Here is a 21933-nt window from a genome sequence, read left to right as displayed (position 1 = left end):
ATATGCTTCTGGAACGGAAGGATTTTTTCAATGAGAGGTGGAGCTCTCACTGCACCAACAGAGGAGGAATGAGAAGAAACATACTTTGTTTTGAACCTAGCATGGACATGGCGCTCCTTACTCATGGTATGCTCCTTCTGTCTCATCTGATTTCAATGCCTGAAAGTATCCAAGCCTCACTGTTGTGCTCCAAATACTTTATTTAAAAAAAACCAAACAAAAATCCTACAATATTTATTGGTTTATGAAATGTGAAATTTATAACACAATATACAGGTTGAAATAATAATTTTAATAAGACTGTTCACAGGAAGATATTCATGCTCTAGCTGCAAGACTTATCATAGAATCACAGAATAAGTTTATTAAAGGACTACATACACTTCTCCTTTCATTTTCTACTAAAAATACAATGCCACTTTCAAAGGGAATGACAACACTTCTGTTCTGTCTTTAAAATCCCCTCACAGAACGCTCTCCAAAATGCTATTTTAGTCTTCCCCAAATCACAAAAAATTCAGGCTTATAGAAAACTGACAATGAAAAGTTGATACAAGTCCTCATATAATTCCTGTGAACACAAATGAATAATGGCTACTGATAGTAAGAATATGGTGGGCTGAAAGCCTGCATTAGCACACTTCCACGCTGCATAGCTAAACAAAGTATTTCTGCTGAACCTGAATGCAGCACTAAAGTCAGCCCACCAAGCACTTAGCACAAGAGCACCTCTTAGGTATCACATCAAATTCCAAGATAACTTAATAAATGTCATAACAATGGTGCCTAATTATCAATTAAACCTGGAATGAATTATGCCAGGTGATAAAAAATTTAAAAACCATTTAAAATTGCAGTACGAAAAAGGGAGAAATTGATTCCATCTTCCCTCATGTTGCATTTTAAAGCCTCATGTGTTCTCACTCCTGGCTAGTGAAGAATGTAAATATGTTTAGCACTATCTTTGCGGACAAGATTTTACACTTATCATGACTTGATGCTATCTGGAAACATCACCAGAAGCTGTTAAGCATGAATCTTCTGATGAAATAATTCAACTGATAGCATTACATTACTAACAAAATTTTGGCCCCAATCATTCCCAAAGATATAACGGAATTCAAATATATCCTTATTGCGATGCATGTCTGAATGCCCTGCTACCTCCAATCTTTCTGAAAATGTAAATTCCTCATTAAAACTGCAAACCAGTAGATATTGAGACATAAATGGAAAATGGATGTTTTGCAGTTGTGTTGTACTGATAAAATGAGTCAACTTTTGCTCTTTCAGATGGAAAATTGATAGAGGTAATCATGCTGCTTCTTCTCTATACAGCTGCTGATCTATCACAAATAAAGCAAAAGGTATTTCCTGCTTAGAGAAATCTTACATGGCCCTTTCCAATAAGATTCCATAAATGTGAACTTGAGCAATTGCCTGGCAACTGGAGATCACTGAAGTGACTGGTCACTGATCACTGGACACATAGATGTCTCCCTCTGATCTGTCCACAGCTCTAACTGATTGCTATGTACAAATTCAGCCAGTTTTCACCTTGGTTTTACCTCTTCCTAGTTTCCGCCTTGGCTGCCATCATGTGCACTGCAAAATTCTTTGTGTCTTACTTTACACTCCTCAAGCTTCCACTGCATACCAAGGGGTCAGTTTCATATCACTGACAAAGTCTGTCAAACAGGAAAACTGACTGCAGTAAAGAAATTTAATCACCACTGCTGACAAGTTACTCAAAAAAAAAGAAAAAAAGAAAAAAAGTATTTTTAATAACAGCAATCTGGCTTAAATTATCAACTTTTCCTCCCCTAACACACGCACCTTCATTGGAACACCAAACCCACCAAAACCAATGATCAAATCAGCATTTTTATGACATTACAGAATCACTGATATCTGTCAAATTATCTTTTATCATCTTCACCATCCCTGTAGGAGAGAAATGCATCTGTACCGATCTACTCTGACTGCCTTGCAGAGAAGCCAGGACATTTGAAATGAAGACACTAAGACTGTACAAAACTCTAATTAGATCTAATATATTGAATACTTCTGTTTAACTTCCTTGAACTTGGAGTAACTGGTGTGTCACTTATTTCAACGTGTGGCACTAGGTTAATACATTGTGAGCTTACAAAAGCCTGACTGGTAAGCAAGTAGTCTTCACACTGGCAGATTTCAAACTCAAGGCATTCAAAATTTGTTCAGACTTTTTAGAACTACCAAGTTTACACAGTCTAGAAAAGTGAAAGGGCTAGAACAGTAGTACTTAGAAATCTTTTTACATAAACTCGTAATTACTCCCTCCAAACTATGTAATTTAAAAAATTATAGATATTACTCCTTAATAACTTGCTATTGTGGCTTATTCTATGTCTTCATGGAAGAACAACTAAAAACTTCCCTTTTTGACTCTATGTACATTTATTTTAATAGCAAAGAATGCTAAAATACATAAACCGTAGGAAACTTTAGGTTCTTGTAGTTTTATATTTCCATAATGAGAAGTACAGCCTTGTAATTAAACCGCTGCTTCTATGGAGGTAAAGTCAATGGACTTTCAAAAAACCCGTATTAGTTTATGATCTTACGTGTCAGATCTTGCTTCTACAATTGCAACTCCAGAAGCAAATTGGAGAGTAGTATTGGAAGTGTTAATTAAAAATGCAGTAAGCACTTGTGTCAGTCAAGTATGCCCTCTGCTCTACAACACATTTAAATGTATGTCACCTTGACCTGCAATATACCACTGTAAAATTTTTTTGGTCAATATAAATCAAATGTACACTAATTTATTCAGTAAGTTTCCTGGGATCTGAATCAACATTAGAAATCTAACTAGTATTTATTATTCTGTTATTGACAAAGGGAGCATATTTAAATGACAACAAGAACACGTGAGTGTCATTTCGAAGTTGAATTGTTCTCTAGGGACATCCTTAGTAAGCGCCTACATTTAAAGGTCATTCACTGCCAAATTATGAACAACTGTTGCATTTATTAGCACAGGCTCAATAGTTTAGAAGCTAGTGTCATCAATTTAAACTGACAATGAAATTTAATTGTCCACCAAGAAAACTGACATTTCCCATATTCTGTGTTTCATCATTTTATGTATATTCCAAACAGAGCTGGAACAAGTTCAAGTTTACTCTGGGGTTTTAATCTGGGATTCTTTGTGTGGGGGATGAGGGAAAAATACTTTAAAGATTTTATATCAGAAGAATAGTGCTTTAGGAAAGCTGAGCTCCTGAAACAAGCACTTTGCAAAGAACTGTGTTTCCCATTTACTTTACTGACAGAACTCAATCTCTAGCATTGCATAATAAGATTTTCCCCAAATTTTTCTTTCTAATCTTCTATGTCCCTAATATTTTACCCTTTACTGTTCAAGTCCACCCTTTCTATTTCTTAACTGCACTGTAGTTTTCCCTCTGAAGCTAGAGAGAAATTTCCTCTTTCTATGGCAAGTCATTTCCACCCTCCCCACAGAACTGACCTGGATCTTGACCATTCCACTTTCTAAGTGCTGTCTAGCCACACCAGGGAAAAAAAGAAAATAATCTGAAACAACAGGCTTAAGCTGAAAACAAGCCAGTAAGTGAGTATTAAACTCCCATAAAGAAAAGGACAAACATCTCTTTTGTGTCTTTTCTTTCCAGGAAGTAAGAACACACAGTAGCAGCCTACATCCAGGGGAACTGGACTCTGTTCCGCTAAAGATAAAGAACCAGAAATGCAGGAATGTCAGGAAAGTATGTTATGGTTGCAATGAAGAGCTCCCATAGAGAGGAACATCTCTCCCTTCAGTATCACGTTTCATGCAGGAGGTCACCACCATCACTGCTTCTAGCAAAGACGCTAGGACAACCATCACCACTCTTATCAAAAACCATCCTTGACTGCTGCTTGTTTGCAATGGCTCCGGCAGTCACAGTGCAGAAAGCACCCTCTGTAACCCACGGCATGTGACTAGGCTGGTGGGCAGTCAGCATGTCAGCAATCTTCTATCTGCTTCCATCATCCTTTTCTGCTATTAGTTGCATAATCTCTGATAGTTCCTTGTTCCAGCTACTCCAGTCCAACAAAACACTTTGAGCAAGTTAGCGCTTGTGGAAAAGACAACAGTAAAATGATCAACTGTGTAAATTGGTACTTCTGTGATCACAGAATCGCATAATAGTTTGGGCTGGAAGGGACTTTTAAAGGTCATCTAATCCATTCCTTCTGCAATAAGCAGGGACATCCTCATCTAGGTCAGGTTGCTGAGTGCCTCATCCAAACTGATCTTGAATGATTCCAGAGACAGACCATTTGAAATCTCTCTGGGCAACCTGTGCAGGGTTTCACTATCCTCACTGTAAAAACTGTGTTATGTCTACTCTGAATCTATCCTCTTCTAGTTTAAAAGCACTCTCTTTGTTCTACTGAAAAAGACCTACTATAAAGTCTGTCCCTGTCTTTCTTAAAAGCCCTGTTCATTGCAAAAATGGAGTCCTCTCTTCTCCAGGTTGGACACAAACTCTCTTAGCCTTTCCTCATTGAAAGAGGAAAGCAGAGGTGCTCCATGCCTCTGATCCATCTTTTGTGCCCCTTCTCTGGACTGATTCCAACAGTCCTTCTCTTTCTTGTGTTGGGGACCCCACAGCTGAATGCAGCAGATCCCTTCCAGCTGGGGTGTCACCAGAGCAGAGCAGAGGGCCACAATCCCCTCCCTCCCCTGCTGCCCACACTGCTTTGGATGCAGCCCAGGACAGTTTGGCTCTCTGGGCTGTGAGTGCTCATGGCTGGGTCATGTCCAGCCTCTCATCCACCACCACCACCACCAAGTCCTTCCTGGGGTGCTCTCAAAACCTTCATTCCCAGCCTGGACTGATACTGGGGGTTGTCCAAACCCAGGTGCAGCACCTTGTGCTTGGCCTTTTTGAATCTCATTAAGGTCCCACAAACACACTTCTGGACCTTGTCCAGGTCCCTCTGGATGGCATCCCATCTTCAGGAGTGTCACCGCACCACTCAGCTTGGTGTCATCTGCAGATTTGCTGAGGGTGCACTCCATCCTTTTGTCTATGTCATAAATGAAGATATTAAATAACTCTGGTCCCAGTACAGATGCCCAAGGGCACCACTTGCCACTGATGTCCACTGGGACTCTGAGCCATGGACTACTACCCTCTGGATGTGACCATCCAACAAATTCTTTCCATCTAAGAGCTGATCTGCAGAATCCTTATCTCTCCAATTTAGAGAGAGGGATGTTGTGAGGGGACCATGTCAAAGGCCATACTGAAGTCCAGATAAATGGCAGCTGTAGCCCTTCCCTTATGCACTGCTGCAGCCACTCCATCACAGAAGGCCACCAGGCTGGTCAGGCAGGACTCACCCTTGGTGCAGCTGTACTGGCATCCTCTAATCATTTCCCTGTCCTTCGTGTGCCATAGCAGAACTTCTAGGAGGATCTGTTGCATCATCTTCCCAGGCACAGAAGTGAGACTGACAGATTGGTAGTTTGAAAGGTCCTCCCTTCTATGCTCTTTAAAGATGGGTACTCCTTTTTCCAGTCACCTGGGATTTCACATGACTTTTTAAATATCAAGGTGATATTGGCTTGGCAGCTACATCAGCCAATTCCCAGAGGACTCTGGCATGCATCTTGTCAGCACCCATAGACTTAGCTATGTTCAGGTGCTTCATGACCCTTATTATCTCTTACAACTTACTTGCCCATTACCTGCCTTGCAGTCCATCCGTTTGAGAACTGTGGGAAAAAGAGACTGCAAGAGAAGACTGAAGCAAAAAAAGTTATGTAGTTCCGCCTTTTCTAGTCCTTTGTTAGCAGTTTGCCAGTAGTGTTCATTGGGAGTACACCTTCCTTGACTTTTAAACCAAACAGTTTTAAATACTAATATTGTAAAGTTGATGAAAACTAATTTAAAGTGAATTGCCGGTGTAATTTCATAGCCAGTAAAGAGTAATGGTAAGCTTCCACCAACCTCAGTTTTGCTGAAAGGAGGACATATAGTGTACCCCTTTGAATTGCTGTACTTGGAACAATACTTATGCAAATTATTTACATAATCACAAATTAGCAATTAAACTGGCATAAGCCTTTCTCATGAATAGTCCATAAGCCTGTTAAAACACAAAGGAAATGCACAATGTTATGATCAGAACAGTTTTCCATATCCTCTCCTACAAGCATGCCAACCCAGACGAACTTTAGCTACAGTCTGTATTTCCTCACACAGTTTCATGGTCAGCATAAAGTTTGGTCATGTTTTGTATGGGATGTAGAATAGAATCCCCTTAGCTGATCAAAATGGCAAAATAATCATGAAGGAAAAACTACCAAAATTTACTGAACTACAGCAACTTTCAGATCCATGTGACTGACTCACCACCAGTAAATGACTCGAGAAGAAAAATGCTGTAACAACAGTGTTGTAATAGAACATGTTCACTCTCAGGATCATTTTCTTGGAAGACTCCAAGGATCTTCAAGGATATATAGGATCATATAATTTAATTTCTGATTTCTCTGAAGCTTACACAGCTTAACAATGATGAAATTAAAAAATTGCAAATCCTCTAGATATCAGGACTCACAGACAGTATTACATTTAAAGAAATAGAAACCCACTAAAAACAAACACTAAAAATAACTGTTACTATGAAAAATCATATCTGTGTAATACGCAAGTCTTAGAAATCACTCTGTCATTTCAACTAACCTGCTCAACTAGGATGTGGTGGGGTCAGTCTGAGCTATTGTAATCACACTCAATCACATTCAGTCCAAATGCTTTAAAGCCAAGTCCCTAAAATCACACAGGTATCTTGTAAGGAGTCACATTTAAGTTCACCCAGGAGGCAAAAATATTAATGCCGCTACACTCCCACATTAATACAACTAAAGTGGTTCACCTTTTGCAAGGCCTACAAACACGTGCTAGTATGAAGACCAAATAATATACAGCATTAAGCATAAGGAAGATGAACTTGCTTCATGGAACTATGCCTACATGGATTAATCTTCTAGAAGTTCTACAGGATTCAATTTTTATTCTAAGCTACAACATGAATATATTTAATAAAAGAAGCAAGCTTTGACCTTCTACTTTCAGGCAAATACCTTGTGTTTTGGTACACCTGTCTCCACTCAGGACCATGTGAATGTGCTACTGTCCAACAGTTCTGTGCAATGAGAAAACTACTGGGAACAAAAAGGACCTCTAAAAATTGTGCAGACTAACCTGCCTGTTCAAGAAGGTTCAACTACAAAGTGGCGACCCAGGTTAGTGGCCAGGCAGGTTTTGAGCACCTGCATGAATGGAGAGCTCACAGTCCTCTGGGCAGCCTATCCAGTGCTTGACCACCCTCATAACAGACTAGTCTTATCTTCTGTTTAAAGGGCATTCCTTGTGTTCTGATGTTTTCCCACTGTCACCTCTCCTATCACTGGGCACCAATACGAAGAGTCTGGCCCCCTCATTCTGTCCATTCAGATCATCATTTAAGATCAACATTACACATTGAAGAGATGCCCCGCCCCTTTTCTTCTCCACAACGAGCAGACCCAGTTCTCTCAGCCTTTCCACACGCGAGATACTCCAGCCCCTTCATTGTGTTTGGCCCTGCAGGGGACATGGACCCTGCAGGGCCGAGTGGAGTGGCGAGGCAGCTGCCTCTCCTCCCTTGCTGGTCACGTTGCACCAGCCACTGTGGCTGCTGGCCCGCAGAACAGAGCTCGTGTGAGGCAGCAGGTATCTGGCGGGCTGAGACCATCCTCCCCGTGCCGAGAGGGGCAGAGCAGGGATGGGCGGCGCTGGGCACGGCTGGGCGTGGAGAGGCCGGCCTGGACAAGGAGGGCAGGGCTGGGGTGTACAGAGCAGGGCTGCAATGGCTCTGCAGGGCAGGGTTAGCCAGGGCAATGCTGGAGAGGACAGGGCGGGGCAAGAGCATGGCAGAGATGGGGAGAATAGGACACGGCTGGGCAGAGCTGGACAGGACTGGCGGGGCAACGATGGGCTGCGCTGGTCAGGGCAAGGCTGGGCAGGGCAGTTCGGGGCTGGCCTGGGCAGGGAGGGCAGGACGGCCCCGGCACGCTGAAGCCTGCCCGGCGCCCCAGCGCAGCCCCCGCTGGCCGCCGGCACATGGCCACCCCGAGGCGCGGGCGTGCCCCGCCCCGGCGCACCTCACCGTGTATCCCCGCTCCAGCTCGCTCTCCTCGTATCGGAAGGATGGGATGAACACCTCCATGCCGAGTCCTCAGCGCGGCGGCAGACCCACCGCCATCTGAGCGCCCGTCACGTGATCCTCCGTCACGTGACAGGGGCGGGGCGGGAGAGGGGCTTGCCCCGCCCCCGCGTTCCCTCGCGCGGCCGGGATGAGGTGGGAGAAGCTTCCTCTGGAAAAAACGCGGTTTAAAACAAACGGTGCTCGACAGCGTCGGCCTCTTGTTCTGCCAAAGCTGCAGCACTACTGCGGAGCACACAAAAAACGGAGGGGAAAAAAATGACTTCTAGAGGGATGAATTTATCCACTCCTACAATCACACCACAGCTCAAACCTGAATCACAAATTCGTTAAGGTTGGCAGGCACCTCTAGAGATCATCCAGACCAACCCCATGCCAAGGCAGGGTCACGTAGAGCAGGTGACACAGGAACACATCCAGATGGGTTTGGAGAGAGGGAGAGTGGAAGACTCCAGGTCCCCTGGGCAGCCTGTGCCAGTGCTCTGCCACTCTCGGTGTAAAGTTCTTCCTCAGGCTGAGGTGGATTTTCTTTTGTTGTAGTTTATGACTATTACTCTTTGTACTGCTGCTGGGCACTACTGAAAAGAATCTGCCACCATCCTCTTAGCACCCACCTTTGAGATTATTTGTATGCATTGATGAGATCCTCTCAGTCTTCTCCACACAAAACAGGCCCAGGTCCCATCTCTCCTCATAAGAGAGATGCTCCAGATCCCTCATTATCTCTGTGGCTTCCACCAGACCCTCTTATGTTGTACCTTATCTTTCTTGTACCAAGACTAGAACTGAACACAAGACTCCAGATGTGGAGTCACTGGAACTCCTTCCACTTGCTGGCCACACTCTTCCTGATGCACTCCAGGACACCACTGGCCCTCCTGGCCACAAGGGCACTTGCGGTCCATGGTGCTCCTCCACAGAGCTGCCCTCCAGTAGGTCATCCCCCAACCTGTGCTGGCACTTGAGGTTATTCCTCCCCAGGTGCAGTACCCTACATTTGCCCTTACTGAACCTCATACGGTTTCTTACCACTTAACTCTGCAGACTACCAAGCCCACTGAATGGAAGCAGAGCTTTCTGCTATGACTAGGTCAGTCAACAAACAAATGCAGCACCTTTAGTAGTGCCTGTTGTGAACAGACATGAAATTGAGATAGTAGGAAAAAGAAAACCTGGCACTCAGGAAAGTTGCCTGTGTTGTGTGTGCTCCCAAGAAGCTTCATCTCAACTTTGTTATTTAGCAGAGAAAGCCATACCATTTCAGAGAAGTGTAGATGATTTCTTGCAACTGGAGAAATTAAATAAGACTCCAAAATAAGCATCCGTTTTGACAGCTTAAGGAGTAATAGAGGCAGAAACAGAAGGTCTGTTAGGAGACCGTGCTGTTAGAAGGCCATGCTGTTGGTACAGGCTTTGACTTCACACAAATTTGCTAACTCCAAGCTTCAAACCATTTGGAAGCACTGCAAAATGTCAACAAACTGCTACTGAATTAGATGGTAGTATCTTAGAACTCACCTTTAGGGTCTGGAGAGTCTTAGGCACTACCTGAGACAACCTCAGACTCTCTCTGATGTTTTAGTAGTGTTTTCATGGTAGCTACCATGATAAATCTATGACCATAGAAGGTTTGATCTTCATAAGTAGATTGAAGTACGAAAATATAACTCAAAAATGAGCAGAAAACAAATTTGTCCGATGTCTGTGATTTATGCTATCAGCTTTTTGCAATTCCTTTTGAAAACTAACTTGTTTCCATCTAGATAATAGCACTGGGGAGGGAGAGGGGAACATTACAAGCTCCTTTTTCCTCTATTTATTTTACTGAAAGGTAAATGTAATTATATTTTGCTCTAAACAAAGTACTGTGACCTTGAAGGATGCAATACAAAGTAGGCATCGTTTCACTTACACCAAGAAGACTTAAGCAAACTAACACTACTTTACTTTGCTAAACTAAAGCAAAGTAGCAAACCAAAAATTTTTAAAAAATACCTGAAATCAAACCCAGATATTCCTCAAGCATCTGTTTCTGCACAACACTGCTCCCAGGCCAGTGTCCTCAACAGCTGACAAGCAGGACAGTCCCAGCACTGCTCTGTGGTAATGGTGACGAAAGCAGCTTTTCCAGCCCCTCTGTGCTCTCCATCATGCCCTTTGACTGAAAGGTGTGTACAAAATCCCATTCCCCTACAAACCATCTTCTGATAAAGATACTAAAATAATCCCAAGGAAAGACTAGCCATATAATTTCCTAGAGTTTTATCACTCTAGGAAATGCAGGCATACTATGTAATAATTACCATTATTACTTTCTATTATCATTACATTACTTTCTATTATTATTACATTCTATTATCTATTATTACTTACTATTATCATTATTATTACTTTCTGTTTAAAAATCTAGTCTTTAGGCATTGTTTCTGTTCTCCCCCCAATAAAAAACCAGAGGGATAACTCTTAGGACACTACTTGTGCCATAATGCATTTACTCTGAGAAGTCAGTACAATAATTTCATAGGAACACTGTCTGTGGCTGTTTGCAACCTAATAAGCAGTAATTTTGAAAAGTTACTTTTATCCTTAATATCATATTAACAAAGAAAAGTTTTAGACATTAATCTGGCTTCAAATTCAATAGAATCTAATGGAACTTTTGACTGTGCATCAGCCAAGAGGAACAAGGAAGATTACATGGTGAGCTGATTTCAAATACATCAATATGTTTTGGAATGTTAAATACTTAATTTACACAATATATCATCATTAGTTGGCTAATCTTTAAAGTTACATCTGAAGAAAAAAAAAAAGGATTTCTCCCCATGCCTGGCTGGCCAAGGATTGTCTTTCTGTCTAATACACTGAGGATCAAAAATTTAAGAAACATTAGTTCATAGACTGCTATCAAAATGTGTTCAAAACCACCCAGGTCTTTGAAAGCTAACTGCACAGCTGTTACAATGCTTTCCACAAAAAACAAAGGTGAATATACTTCAAATGTAGCTTGACTTGAACTGTCATAACATGTAATAAAATTATGTTAGTAATCCTAAAAGCAAAACTGTAAAATGGTTGAACTCTGCTGGTAATAGTGACATAGACCGTCTTCAAATTCATCTGTTGGGCAGACTCTCAACACTACTCTAGAAAGTGTTGATCTTCACTGCTGGGTGTTGTTGCAGGTATCAATACCTTGGATTATATTCTTAAATCACCTTGATCCAGAATGTGAAATAAATTAATAATATACTCCCTCCAGCTGTAACTGTTGCCTGTCATCAGATCCTGCCTAATCTTCCATGATTATAAAACTAGGAATCATCAAAACGCCCCTTTGCTGGCCATTTCTATATTTCTTTTTCCCAAAATAATCACTGTGCAATTCCTCATGCAGGGAGGGAGAATTTAGAATTCATCATGTTAGAATGATTCATAGGAGAGAAAAAGGAATAATTACAGGCAAATCTGAAAGATGACTTTCCACTAATTCTCATGATTCAAGGACTTTCTGAATGGCTGGTTTCCAGAACAGAAGTAGGCAAAGAAACCCACATGAAAATTCTAATCTAAATGATAAGTAAAATACACATCAAAGCAAGAGGCCAGATAAAAAAAACAGTCCTCAATTAGACCACAACCTAAGTTTTTCAGTTTTTCAATTGCTACAAATCTTGTTTTAAGTCAACTCACAAAATTCAGCCAGGTTTAGCACTAGTCTTTTTTTGCCCTACCATTTCCATTGCATATTTAACTTCAGTTTGTATATGAATATCCTGCTAGGACAGATCTGCCACCTTACTTTGTGTACTTTTCTTTCTTAATAACAGAAAAGGGATTTGGATTATGTTATACATGTCCCCTTTATTAATCATTTCCTCATTGATCTGGGGTGGGGGAGGGAAGGAATGAATTTACCAGTAAAGTCAAAAGATTACTAGCAAGTTACTACCATTGCAATTTACTACCATTGATTCAACTATGGAAGACAAGAATTTTTTTTAAAAAAGGAAGAATTTTCTCAGCAAGTAACAAGTAACATTCTGAACAACCTGAAAATGCAGCTTCAAACCTGATAAAATATTGCACATTTTTTCTCATTTGTAATGGACTCATATTTTGCCACAAGTTAAGATTATTACATAGCCTGTTTTACTCCAAAGTGGAAGGAGAGAAAAAAATATAACCCCAAAGGGTTTTTTTCCTACTTTGTTTTTATTTGTTTATTTGTTTTTAAGACAACCATTTCACTGTATACATAATTTTAGTGGATGTTGGCTGTTCACTTAAATGTACAGGATCTACCAGCCAGCAGCTCATCTCCACAATTTGAAAGAAACTGACATATTTGGGGCATGAACTCCACAGATGCTGAAACAAACTCCCATATGAGGCTTTCAGAGGGAAATAACTTCGGAGAGGTAAAAGAAAGAAAAATTGGTAGGGAAGCAGAATATTCTGTTTTAAAAGGGACAGCAACGAAAGAATTACAGACTTACTGTACACTGAACATCAATTCAGTGTAAGAAAGAAATAACAATATCTTCAATTTGAGCCACTTAATATAGTATATATTTAAATTAAAAAGGACCATGGACATGATGAATAGAAGAATTTGTTGCAAATATCTGCATTGTATTTTAATATAAAAGGTAAAGTAGAATTCAGTAGCACTTTGTCTTTCATAGTATTCCAAATGCAGTTCAAAATTTTGCAAACATTTACATTTTGCTTATGCTAGTGATTTCACCTTCAGTGGTACACTGGCTTGTAGTTTTAATGAAATACACACTTAAATTTAGTATAATATCTAGTAGTGAAGTCCCCAGAGGAAAGAGTTCAGTAATACCTCCATTCACTTGGGTTGAGAAACATTTGCTAACATGGATGTTAATTGCACAAAGAAAGACAGTAACCAAACCTCCGATCTTCACAATGCAGGGGAAGATAAACAAAATAAATTTCTAGATCACAGGATATTCTGAGTTGAAAGGGACCCAAAAAGATCATCAAGTACAACTCTTAAATGAATCACCGATCTGGGACCTGAACCCAGAGTCTTGGCATTATCAGCCAGCTAAGCCAATCTCAGGATAATCAACAGCTTCTTGAAACAAGGAGAGCTCTATGCTAGCCAAATGTGTCAGCTGATCTGGATCTTCTGTTCAAACTGACCTTGTGATGCAAAAAAAAAAACCCTAAAATCTTTTGAATTAGCAGCCAACCCTGTATGACAGTGAACTCCAGAAATGCCATTATCCTTTTGTTCCTTAAAAGGCTTCTGGTTTTAAGAAAAAACTTGCACAACTCATTCTTGTTTTCAGTTGACTGGTATAGACAGCCACACCAATCCTTGATAGCAGACTTTCTCATTCTCCTGTCACAAAGAAAACTGATCCATCATTCAAATGAATTTCAACCCTGATAGAAGCAAAAAGAGACCAAGAGCTAAGAAAGCTGGACAAACCAGAAAAAAAGATCGTGAAAGGATATGTTCACCCATTCACCATCACGCTGCATGTCCAAACTGAGTGTTTTAGTTCCAGAAGTTATCATTTTCAGTGTCAGAGGTATATATCTGAAGTTTAATACTGAGCTGTTGGTCAATTTTCATTAGCCACAAGCAAGACAACATTAAGTACATTGCAACATTTAACAGTGCTATGCCTAGATCCATTTGTTCATCATAAAACTCCTGCATACCTGAGCTCTTCAAAGGGCGGTTTTAAGATTAATGACTGAACAAACACTGATGCATAAGGTATTACTAGCTTTAGGTTTTAGCGTTTAATCATTTAAAAATAAGCTTGATTTAGGCTTGATAAATTTTGATGGGTTTTTTTCTGTTCTAGTTTCCTTGAAAACTCCTAAAAATACTGAGTCAAGAAAGGTATGTAGAGAAACAATAGCAAACACTAATCTGCCAAGTTTACACTAACTTTGTTGTAAAAATAGAGTATGACCTTCCAGTTGAATGGATGTTACCATTCTGTTCAGAATGGCTTCTTTATATTTATGGCTTCTTTATATATGACCCCAAACAATACAAATTCATGGCTTTATCCTGCAGTCTTATGATTAGCTGAAAGCAACCGTTTCTCTTGGTTTTTTATGCGATCAATATTTGCCTAAAATTTGTTAACACTAATACCGTCCATTAATACTAATCAACAAGCTCAGTATTTCATTAAAATGACAGGACAGCATTTATGTTAATATTGTGTATTTCAGAAAAATGTTTACCTGCTCCGATTTCTTGCAAAAGGTATAACCAGTCCCTTCAAATGCATTTTCTACTCAAGAAACTCCAAACAGAATGCTGGCTCTTACAACTAAGAGGCACCTCAGCTGAATGATCCACTTTTCGTCCTCAATTATTACCAGACTTACTGCAAGATTTTTTTTTATTTTTGTATACTGAGACCACTGAATACAATTGATGCAATGTATCAGTCCAGTAGAATGTCAGTATTTGATCATGCAGGTGATTTTAACTCTGCAGAAGCTTTGTAAACACTTGAAGGAGATTTTAGTTTACAACTATCTGTTGCCCAAACATCAGTCCTTTGACCCTATGTCTATTAACACAGTAGACTTTGCTAAGGCAGTAATAATTTCAAGTGAAAAGAACACATGTAATGAAGGGATTCAGAATTAAAAAACAGAAGAGTTTACCACATATAACTGTTTGTGGATCTTTAATACCTTTTCCAGCACTCATTGCTAAATACTTGGTCAGCCCTGGATACATCTTAATTTGTTCTAAAAGGTACTCCTAAGAACACCAGTAATTATCTACAGACAGAAGCCCAGAATGTTTAATGTTTCACAAGGTACATCCCTTTATTACTGTAATCACAAAAACATGATTTTGTACAGGAATGTTTAAGTGAACATTAATCAATGCAATTAAATTTGTTACATAAAGATCAGGCAAACATACTACGTAACAATGTGTTGTAGAGAACAAAAATATCAGCTTTCTGGCCTTGCAGTGCACATTTCAGTGCAAGTATTAAGACACAACAGTGTTCAATTCAGCAATGTCTTGCAGAACATCATGCCACAGTCCACTTTGAAGAGGGTCAGGACATGCAGTTTGTTAATAAAATGCTGCGGTATATAAAAAAAGCCACATGTTAATTCATATAATATATAGTGGTTTATTTGGATGATTAAAAGTGATTTCACCATGGAATTTAGTTTTATCCAGGACAAACATCCAGAGTGTCTTGTCATTTGGAATATTCTTCTTTTAGGCAATGGCTTTGGCTTCAGGTAGGAATGCCTCCCAGTATTTTATTAGCTTGAAGAGAAGGGAAAATCACTCATTAAGTACTAAATGTTGGAAAACACAATGCATACCTACCTCTTCTTGCAGTAAACTTGCCTCCACAAGACAAAGTAAGAACGTAGGTGTTTATTTCATTAATATTTTTATATAGTGCAATAAAAAACACAAGTAATGAATATACAAATCTGCTCATAGCTATAGATCTATTGCCACATGTTGAATACAATGTTATAGAATACAATTTTACAGACTTTTTTTAAAGATCACTTAATTTTACTGCTAAAGATACAGCTTTTTGGTTTTTGTTAAATTAAACAAAGCTGGAAGGCAGTATTCCTGATATGAATGGAAGAAAGTGTCCAGACTTTTTTTAGTAACAAGATCTATTTCTCAGACACTAAAAACTGTTTTAATGCTTTCCAATATTCAATAATATATCATGCCTTATTTTATAAACATAAACATTTAAGAATCCAAGTCTCTTCAGTAAGCGTAAGTACATACTCATTAAAATTTACTCCAATCTCTAAGTGAAAGTATTAATTCAGTCTGAGAAGATGACAAGTCCCACTGCTTGCCCATATCCCTAAGGGAGCTTCTCCACTGCTCCCCTGAACTACAGTTCTGCAAGGGCTGGGAAAATGCAATCATGCCATTCACCAATACAGCTAGTTAGCTACAGATTAGTAGCTCTTAATGTTTCAGAAACTCCTGGGCTTAAAGCCCAACTTTTTATTGCTAACCTAATACGGAATGTATTATTTATCAACTTGTACAAAGCTTAAAATATATCTTACCTGCTGTTGTGTTTGCACTAACGACTCTAAGTACTCGATAATAACAGTTTTAAAGTCTTTCACTCGTTCCTTCTGTTAATAAATAAATTATGGCATATTAACTTCTTAACAAATTTTACTTGCAATGTTAGTATTATCTACAGTTGAACTGTTATTTACTTGGACAAAATTATACATGCCTCAAATCTTCCCACTTCTTTGCGAATGGTTTTGGAGATCTGTTCAAAATCTTTTTCCCCTTGCTGAACTTTTGTCTCCCACTGGCAAAGGAAAGACATACAGAGGTAAGATTTTGTGTTGTCTACCCATATCTGAACTTTTTTAGCACATTGATAGTCAAGAGCTAAAAGGACTTATTTGATTGTTTTGGCCTATTTAAAAGAAAATCTTACAATAACAATTTCAAATTTATGTTATAGGATGTCATCAGATCAGTTACAACAAAGGTATCTTTAAGGCAATGCTATCTGTAGATAAAATGTAAAAACATCTTAGCACTGCTATTAAGAACAATTAACAGCACTTAAAATATTCTTTAGAAAACAAAATTGATCTCAAAGGCTTTACTTACTATTCCCTTTACAAACTCCATACAAAGGAAACTAAACCTGTCCAATCAAGCCTGGAAGAGTCTCAAGTTAGTTCCCCATACTTTTCTAATTCCAGAAGAGATGAGTAACTCTTCATCTCTGTGTCTGGTCAAGTACTTGATTATCGCTATCATATTTCTGTTGCAAATGACAAGCTACTGAGGAGGTGTTTATATGCTTTCCAAAGCACAAGCCTGCTTTTGCAGTGACAACTGTTTTCATAGAAGGCTGGAATGGAAACCTTACTGCAGATAAGAAGATCACTACAGGAAAATTCAGAGCAAGAGATGTTTCTTATGGGGTTTTGCCATATTTGGAGCATTGCATTCATGTAACATATGACACTAGGTTGTTTCTCCTCTGTTTCTGCGAAAAGACATCCAGCTAGACAGGAAGGGATGATCATCATCTACACTGCCCTTTAGCTGTTTTTACACACCTATTACACTGTTTAAGCTAGATGCCTGGATTAACTGAGAGCCCCACAGCAGTCTAGCAGTTCTTCGAAATGCAATTGTATCTGCTCATCTCAACATATTAACTGAGAACAAATACATTCAGTAACATTTGTCTTATCAGAAAAAAAGCAGCAGGGAAGCAACATGCTTCAGTGTAGCATCTTCCTGTCAGCAATCCGGTGGTACTACTTACTCACCAAAAGCATTTTGTGATGCAATGTCAAGTTTCTACTGTGATATGAGATAAACATCATCTGTGTTCCAATAAACATCTCCATATTTATATTCTTAGTTTATGTTTAGTTCCCTGACTGCCCTTTTAGATATACACAATGAAGCTATTTACTGAGTCATGATAGTTTCTTCTTCATGGAAAATCAGCCTGAAGAGTTAGCCAGTAACTGAAATAGTGTAAAACACAGCTAAGGAAAAATAGATTGTGATTGCCCATACGTTCCTACCCCATCCAGAGGTGCCTCAGATTTCTGTGAAAGCTTCTACAGGCCTAATGAGTTCAACATTTCAGTTTCATCATGCCCAAATCTCAGGCCTATGTGAATTATCACTGGGTAATAGTTTGCCATTTTATAGTATCTGACGAGGAGAAATTTTTCATTCAATAAGGTATCTCCAGGACTGTCCTTTGTCCTTTATCCACAAAAAACAACCAAGTCATGGATGATGTTCAAGCTGCTTAGGCTTCCACTTTACAATTCCTCTGCCAGAGGGTCCACTTTTACTGAATGCAGCAACTCTGAATACATTTCAGTGGCAGTAAGAACTTTCAACTGGCACATTTAATCTGTGGGTTTACTAAAAACATTCTCTAATTATCCAATAATGCAGGAAAAATAATTCCTTCAGAAAAAAGTAATTACTTTAATATTGGGACTGGGAAAGGATCACTATTTCCCCACTACAACCAGTAATCAGGAAATTTATTGTGCATGGATGGGTGACATCAGGAGAGGCAATCAACAAGAGGGTGGTCACACAAGAGTAACTGTAGGTTTCCTCAGAAAACAAAGGACTTTAAGGGAAAGAAAATCAAGTTAATGAGTTATTTCAATACTGTATGTGAAATATACCAAAGGGCAAAAAGAAGAAAGGAGCATGTGGTTAGTGACCAATGAGGAAGCCAAACAAAGCAACTGTACAAAAGAGCTTGAAATCTGCAATAACCTTCTTCCATTATTTAATGGGAGAGCACTAGAGCATACTTAGAATGCATTAGTGTTAAATAATTAAGTTGTCCTACCTCTTCAATTTCCTTAGTGAAGCATGATAGAAAAAGTGTATAAATTATGACACTTCAACATGTTAGATTTATTTTTACTGAAATTACACCATATATACATGCACATATATATGGGTAGAAAAGCTGCATATTTAAGCAAAACATGGGAATAGTTCTCTATTAGTTGTCTTTGCTGGATTTACCCATCATCTTAGCTTTAGAAACCAAGAGATGCTCCTCTGCCTATCCAAGTGAGCTGTTAACAGTTAAAAGCATTACCTTGTCCATGTTCCCTCCCTCCAATCTCCCAGACTCTGTAGAGACAGTATTAACTGTCTTACAGATCTTACAATGAGTAAAAATTGAACACATTTAGTGTTTTAAGAAAATTTCTCTTAAAAATTTCAGTAAATATGGGAAACAGCAAGTAAGTGATTTGTAAACAAAAATGATATAAAGCAGCATTAATGCAGAATGAATGAGCCAATGCAGAAAATCTGACCTCCAAAATAATGTTTGATAACATTACCTCTTTTATCTCATCTTTAGCTTGCTGTAATTTATCAGGTTTGTTGGCAAGTTGGAGCTTTGCTTCAGCTTCACGTTTTTTTTGTAAAGTGACCTGAGCATCTTGCCACTTCTGCCAGCATTTCATTCGATGGTCAAACACACCCTGTGAGAATAGACAAACTTATTAAACAATTAGAATTGTTAGAGATATCTAAATTCCCAGTAGGAAAAAATAATTCTGGGATAAAGCTAGAACAACTAGTATACTCAAAGAAACCTTAGTGTATCTACCATCTATCACATTTCACTTGACATCATGCTTGCACAGTTCAATACCCTCCACAAATAACAGGCTATTCAAGAACCCTTTTCAGAGCAGATATTTCAGTGCTCAAAATAATTTTATGGCCCTCATTTTATCAAAACACTACCAAAACAACGACTATGAAGTGCTCTATTAGGCAGACTATTCTCTAAATGCAGATTCCAGCAATCATGCATATAGATTACATGCATTTTCAGCAACATGTTTATATTAGCAACAGACTAAGGCAGCAGAATAAAGTACACATATAAAAAAAAATATATAAAAGAGAAACAAAGTCAAAAGAAAAATAACTTCCAACAATCTGGCAAGTTCAAAGGTATTTCTGGACAGAATTCACAGACACCTGTTCTTATGTCTAAACCTAATCATGCTGTGCAGCATAGCTTACACTTAAATTGAACATTTTCTTTAATGAGATGTAATCCACAAATTGTGTTTTTTTATTTAAAAACATTACTGGCTATCTACCAAATATAGAATGCCAAATTATGTTCTTCCACATTTATGTATGCTTACTGTAACAGTAAGTAATCTGAAATAAACAGATGCAGTATGCTTGTACACAGTAGAGTACAGTATCCCCAGATACTGTACACAATCAGTATTGCTCAAAGCAGATTTGCACTTTCTCTGGATCTTACCACTCCATTCACATTTTTGATCACAGCCATTTTTATCACTGGAGTAATTCATGAATGCTTTCACTTTACCCTGCTAGAACATCAGGCAAAAACTTAATTGTGTTACATGGGCAAATGCACAAATTAATTTACCCTAAACCTATAATCTGAGGAATTTGACTTCAAACACTAAATCAGTATTTTTCCTAGTATTACTCACTTTTACTGCAGCAATCAGACGAATGTAGTCACCAAGCAGTTCTGAGAACACATAGAAATCAGCAAAAGCTTGTTCTTGATGCAACTGATCTATCTTCTCCTCAACCTCTGCAAGCTGAGACAAAGCTCTAGATAGAGCAGTGTGGTCCTCTGAGTTACCTAGCATGGCAGCACTTTTAGCAAAGGCAGCAGTGTTGGCTGAAAGCTCTGAAACACAGGCATAATGTTCACCATGATTTAGTTAATTTGTTATATTACTCTGCAGTATAAATCAGTAGAGCAGAGGTTTAACTTCACAACAAAAGAAGCTAAAGATCACAGTAAGATACAGAAGAACATCACAATGAAACCACATTTAAGAAAGACTCCCATGCAAAAAACCTCTCAATCAGTAAATGCTTTGCCAACCCTGTTAATGTCCAGCAAAATACATGAAAAAAAAAGAAGTCAATTCAGTATTATCCAATTGCCTACTTCAAAGAAAATGCAAACCCACAAAACAAAAGTCAAGTCACCTACACAGCAAATTTTCAGAACAATTTCAACAGGTTTACAGCACATTTTTTCCATTTAGTTCAGCATGGGAAAAAACCCAACCCTTTCACAAAATCACCACTCCCATGAGTGGAATTTATTTCTGTTGGGCTGCTTTAATGACTTTAAGTAACTTTCATGTATACATACTGTAATGTAGTCACATTCCGATATGCCTTAAAACAAAAAAACCAACCACACCTCATATATCAGCATCAGTGAAAGTGAAGTTTTGAGCTTATTAACAAATACTGCTTCAATTGTCCCAAACTGTATGTAATCCTGAACAAAGTTTAGTTCCATGAAGAATCTTTAATCAAATGTTCGGTCCAAATCACTTCACGTTAGTTTGCAACACTGGTGCTCCTGCAGAACACCAGAAGTGATTGCAGAAGGAAGCTGTCTTTAGACATTTAAAACCTTTACAATTTAAACACTACCCTTAGAAAAAACTCAATGAACCAACAGTTCTTCAAATCTATAAGGTGTCAAATCAACAGTAAATAAAGATTTCCATTTTCCATCACTTCTTAAATACTCCTTACACCTGAGGAGAGGTTGCTAAAAATATTTCTACTGCAGAGAGTAATTCTTGATTCAAATTATGAGAAACTTATGACATCTTCAAGTACTTTTGGAAATGCTCAAAGGTAACACAATTTTTTTAACACAATACAATAGTGTCAGCATACATGCGGTCTTCTTGAGCTACAAATTCAAAATTGTGATTTGTTTGGGGTTTTGTCTTGTTTGTTTTGGTTTTTATTATGTTCTTTTTTTAATAATCTGATGTAAATCCATCTCTGACAAAAAGCAGCAGATATAAATGTATATTATATAAATGTAATTTATATTACAATATAAACATACAGGCTTTGCTTAAATGTGAAATAAGCAAACAAAAAGCTGATATTCTGTGACTACTTATCTTTCCAGAAAAGTTTACCTTAACTGTAGCTTGAGGGTATATCATTATGCAGACTAAATTAAGAATAAGAAATTCCTATATAAGCACTTAAACTCAGTTAACAGAGCAATACTGAACCAAAAGATCTTTAAATGGATTTATGCAGCC

General features: G+C 38.6%; 2 protein-coding genes across 5 annotated transcripts in view; both read right to left on the bottom strand.

The window, feature by feature from the left end:
* Positions 1-8346, bottom strand: part of SNX24 (sorting nexin 24) — a 92083-nt gene extending 83737 nt beyond the window's left edge. The window contains exon 1 of one of the 3 annotated variants that reach the window (XM_058827619.1): positions 8215-8346. In XM_058827619.1, coding sequence (XP_058683602.1) covers positions 8215-8274 — 60 coding nt within the window. In that variant the 5' untranslated portion in view covers positions 8275-8346. Of the gene's footprint in view, positions 1-8209 lie in introns of all 3 variants that reach the window. The other 2 variants (XM_058827620.1, XM_058827621.1) reach the window with 2 other exon arrangements.
* A 6750-nt stretch (positions 8347-15096) lies between these two features.
* SNX2 (sorting nexin 2) overlaps positions 15097-21933 on the bottom strand; it is a 31595-nt gene continuing 24758 nt past the window's right edge. For both annotated transcript variants that reach the window (XM_058865226.1, XM_058865227.1), the window contains exons 11-15: positions 20326-20531; positions 19177-19320; positions 16542-16622; positions 16363-16434; positions 15097-15577 (exon numbers count right to left, since the gene is read on the bottom strand). In XM_058865226.1, coding sequence (XP_058721209.1) covers positions 15527-15577; positions 16363-16434; positions 16542-16622; positions 19177-19320; positions 20326-20531 — 554 coding nt within the window. In that variant the 3' untranslated portion in view covers positions 15097-15526. The remainder of the gene's footprint in view (positions 15578-16362; positions 16435-16541; positions 16623-19176; positions 19321-20325; positions 20532-21933) is intronic.

This window comes from Poecile atricapillus, chromosome Z (assembly GCF_030490865.1).
Source record: "Poecile atricapillus isolate bPoeAtr1 chromosome Z, bPoeAtr1.hap1, whole genome shotgun sequence".
Taxonomy (NCBI): Eukaryota; Metazoa; Chordata; class Aves; order Passeriformes; family Paridae; genus Poecile; species Poecile atricapillus.
The sequence above is the reverse complement of the archived record's forward strand: the minus strand, read 5'-3'. Positions and strand labels throughout refer to the sequence as shown.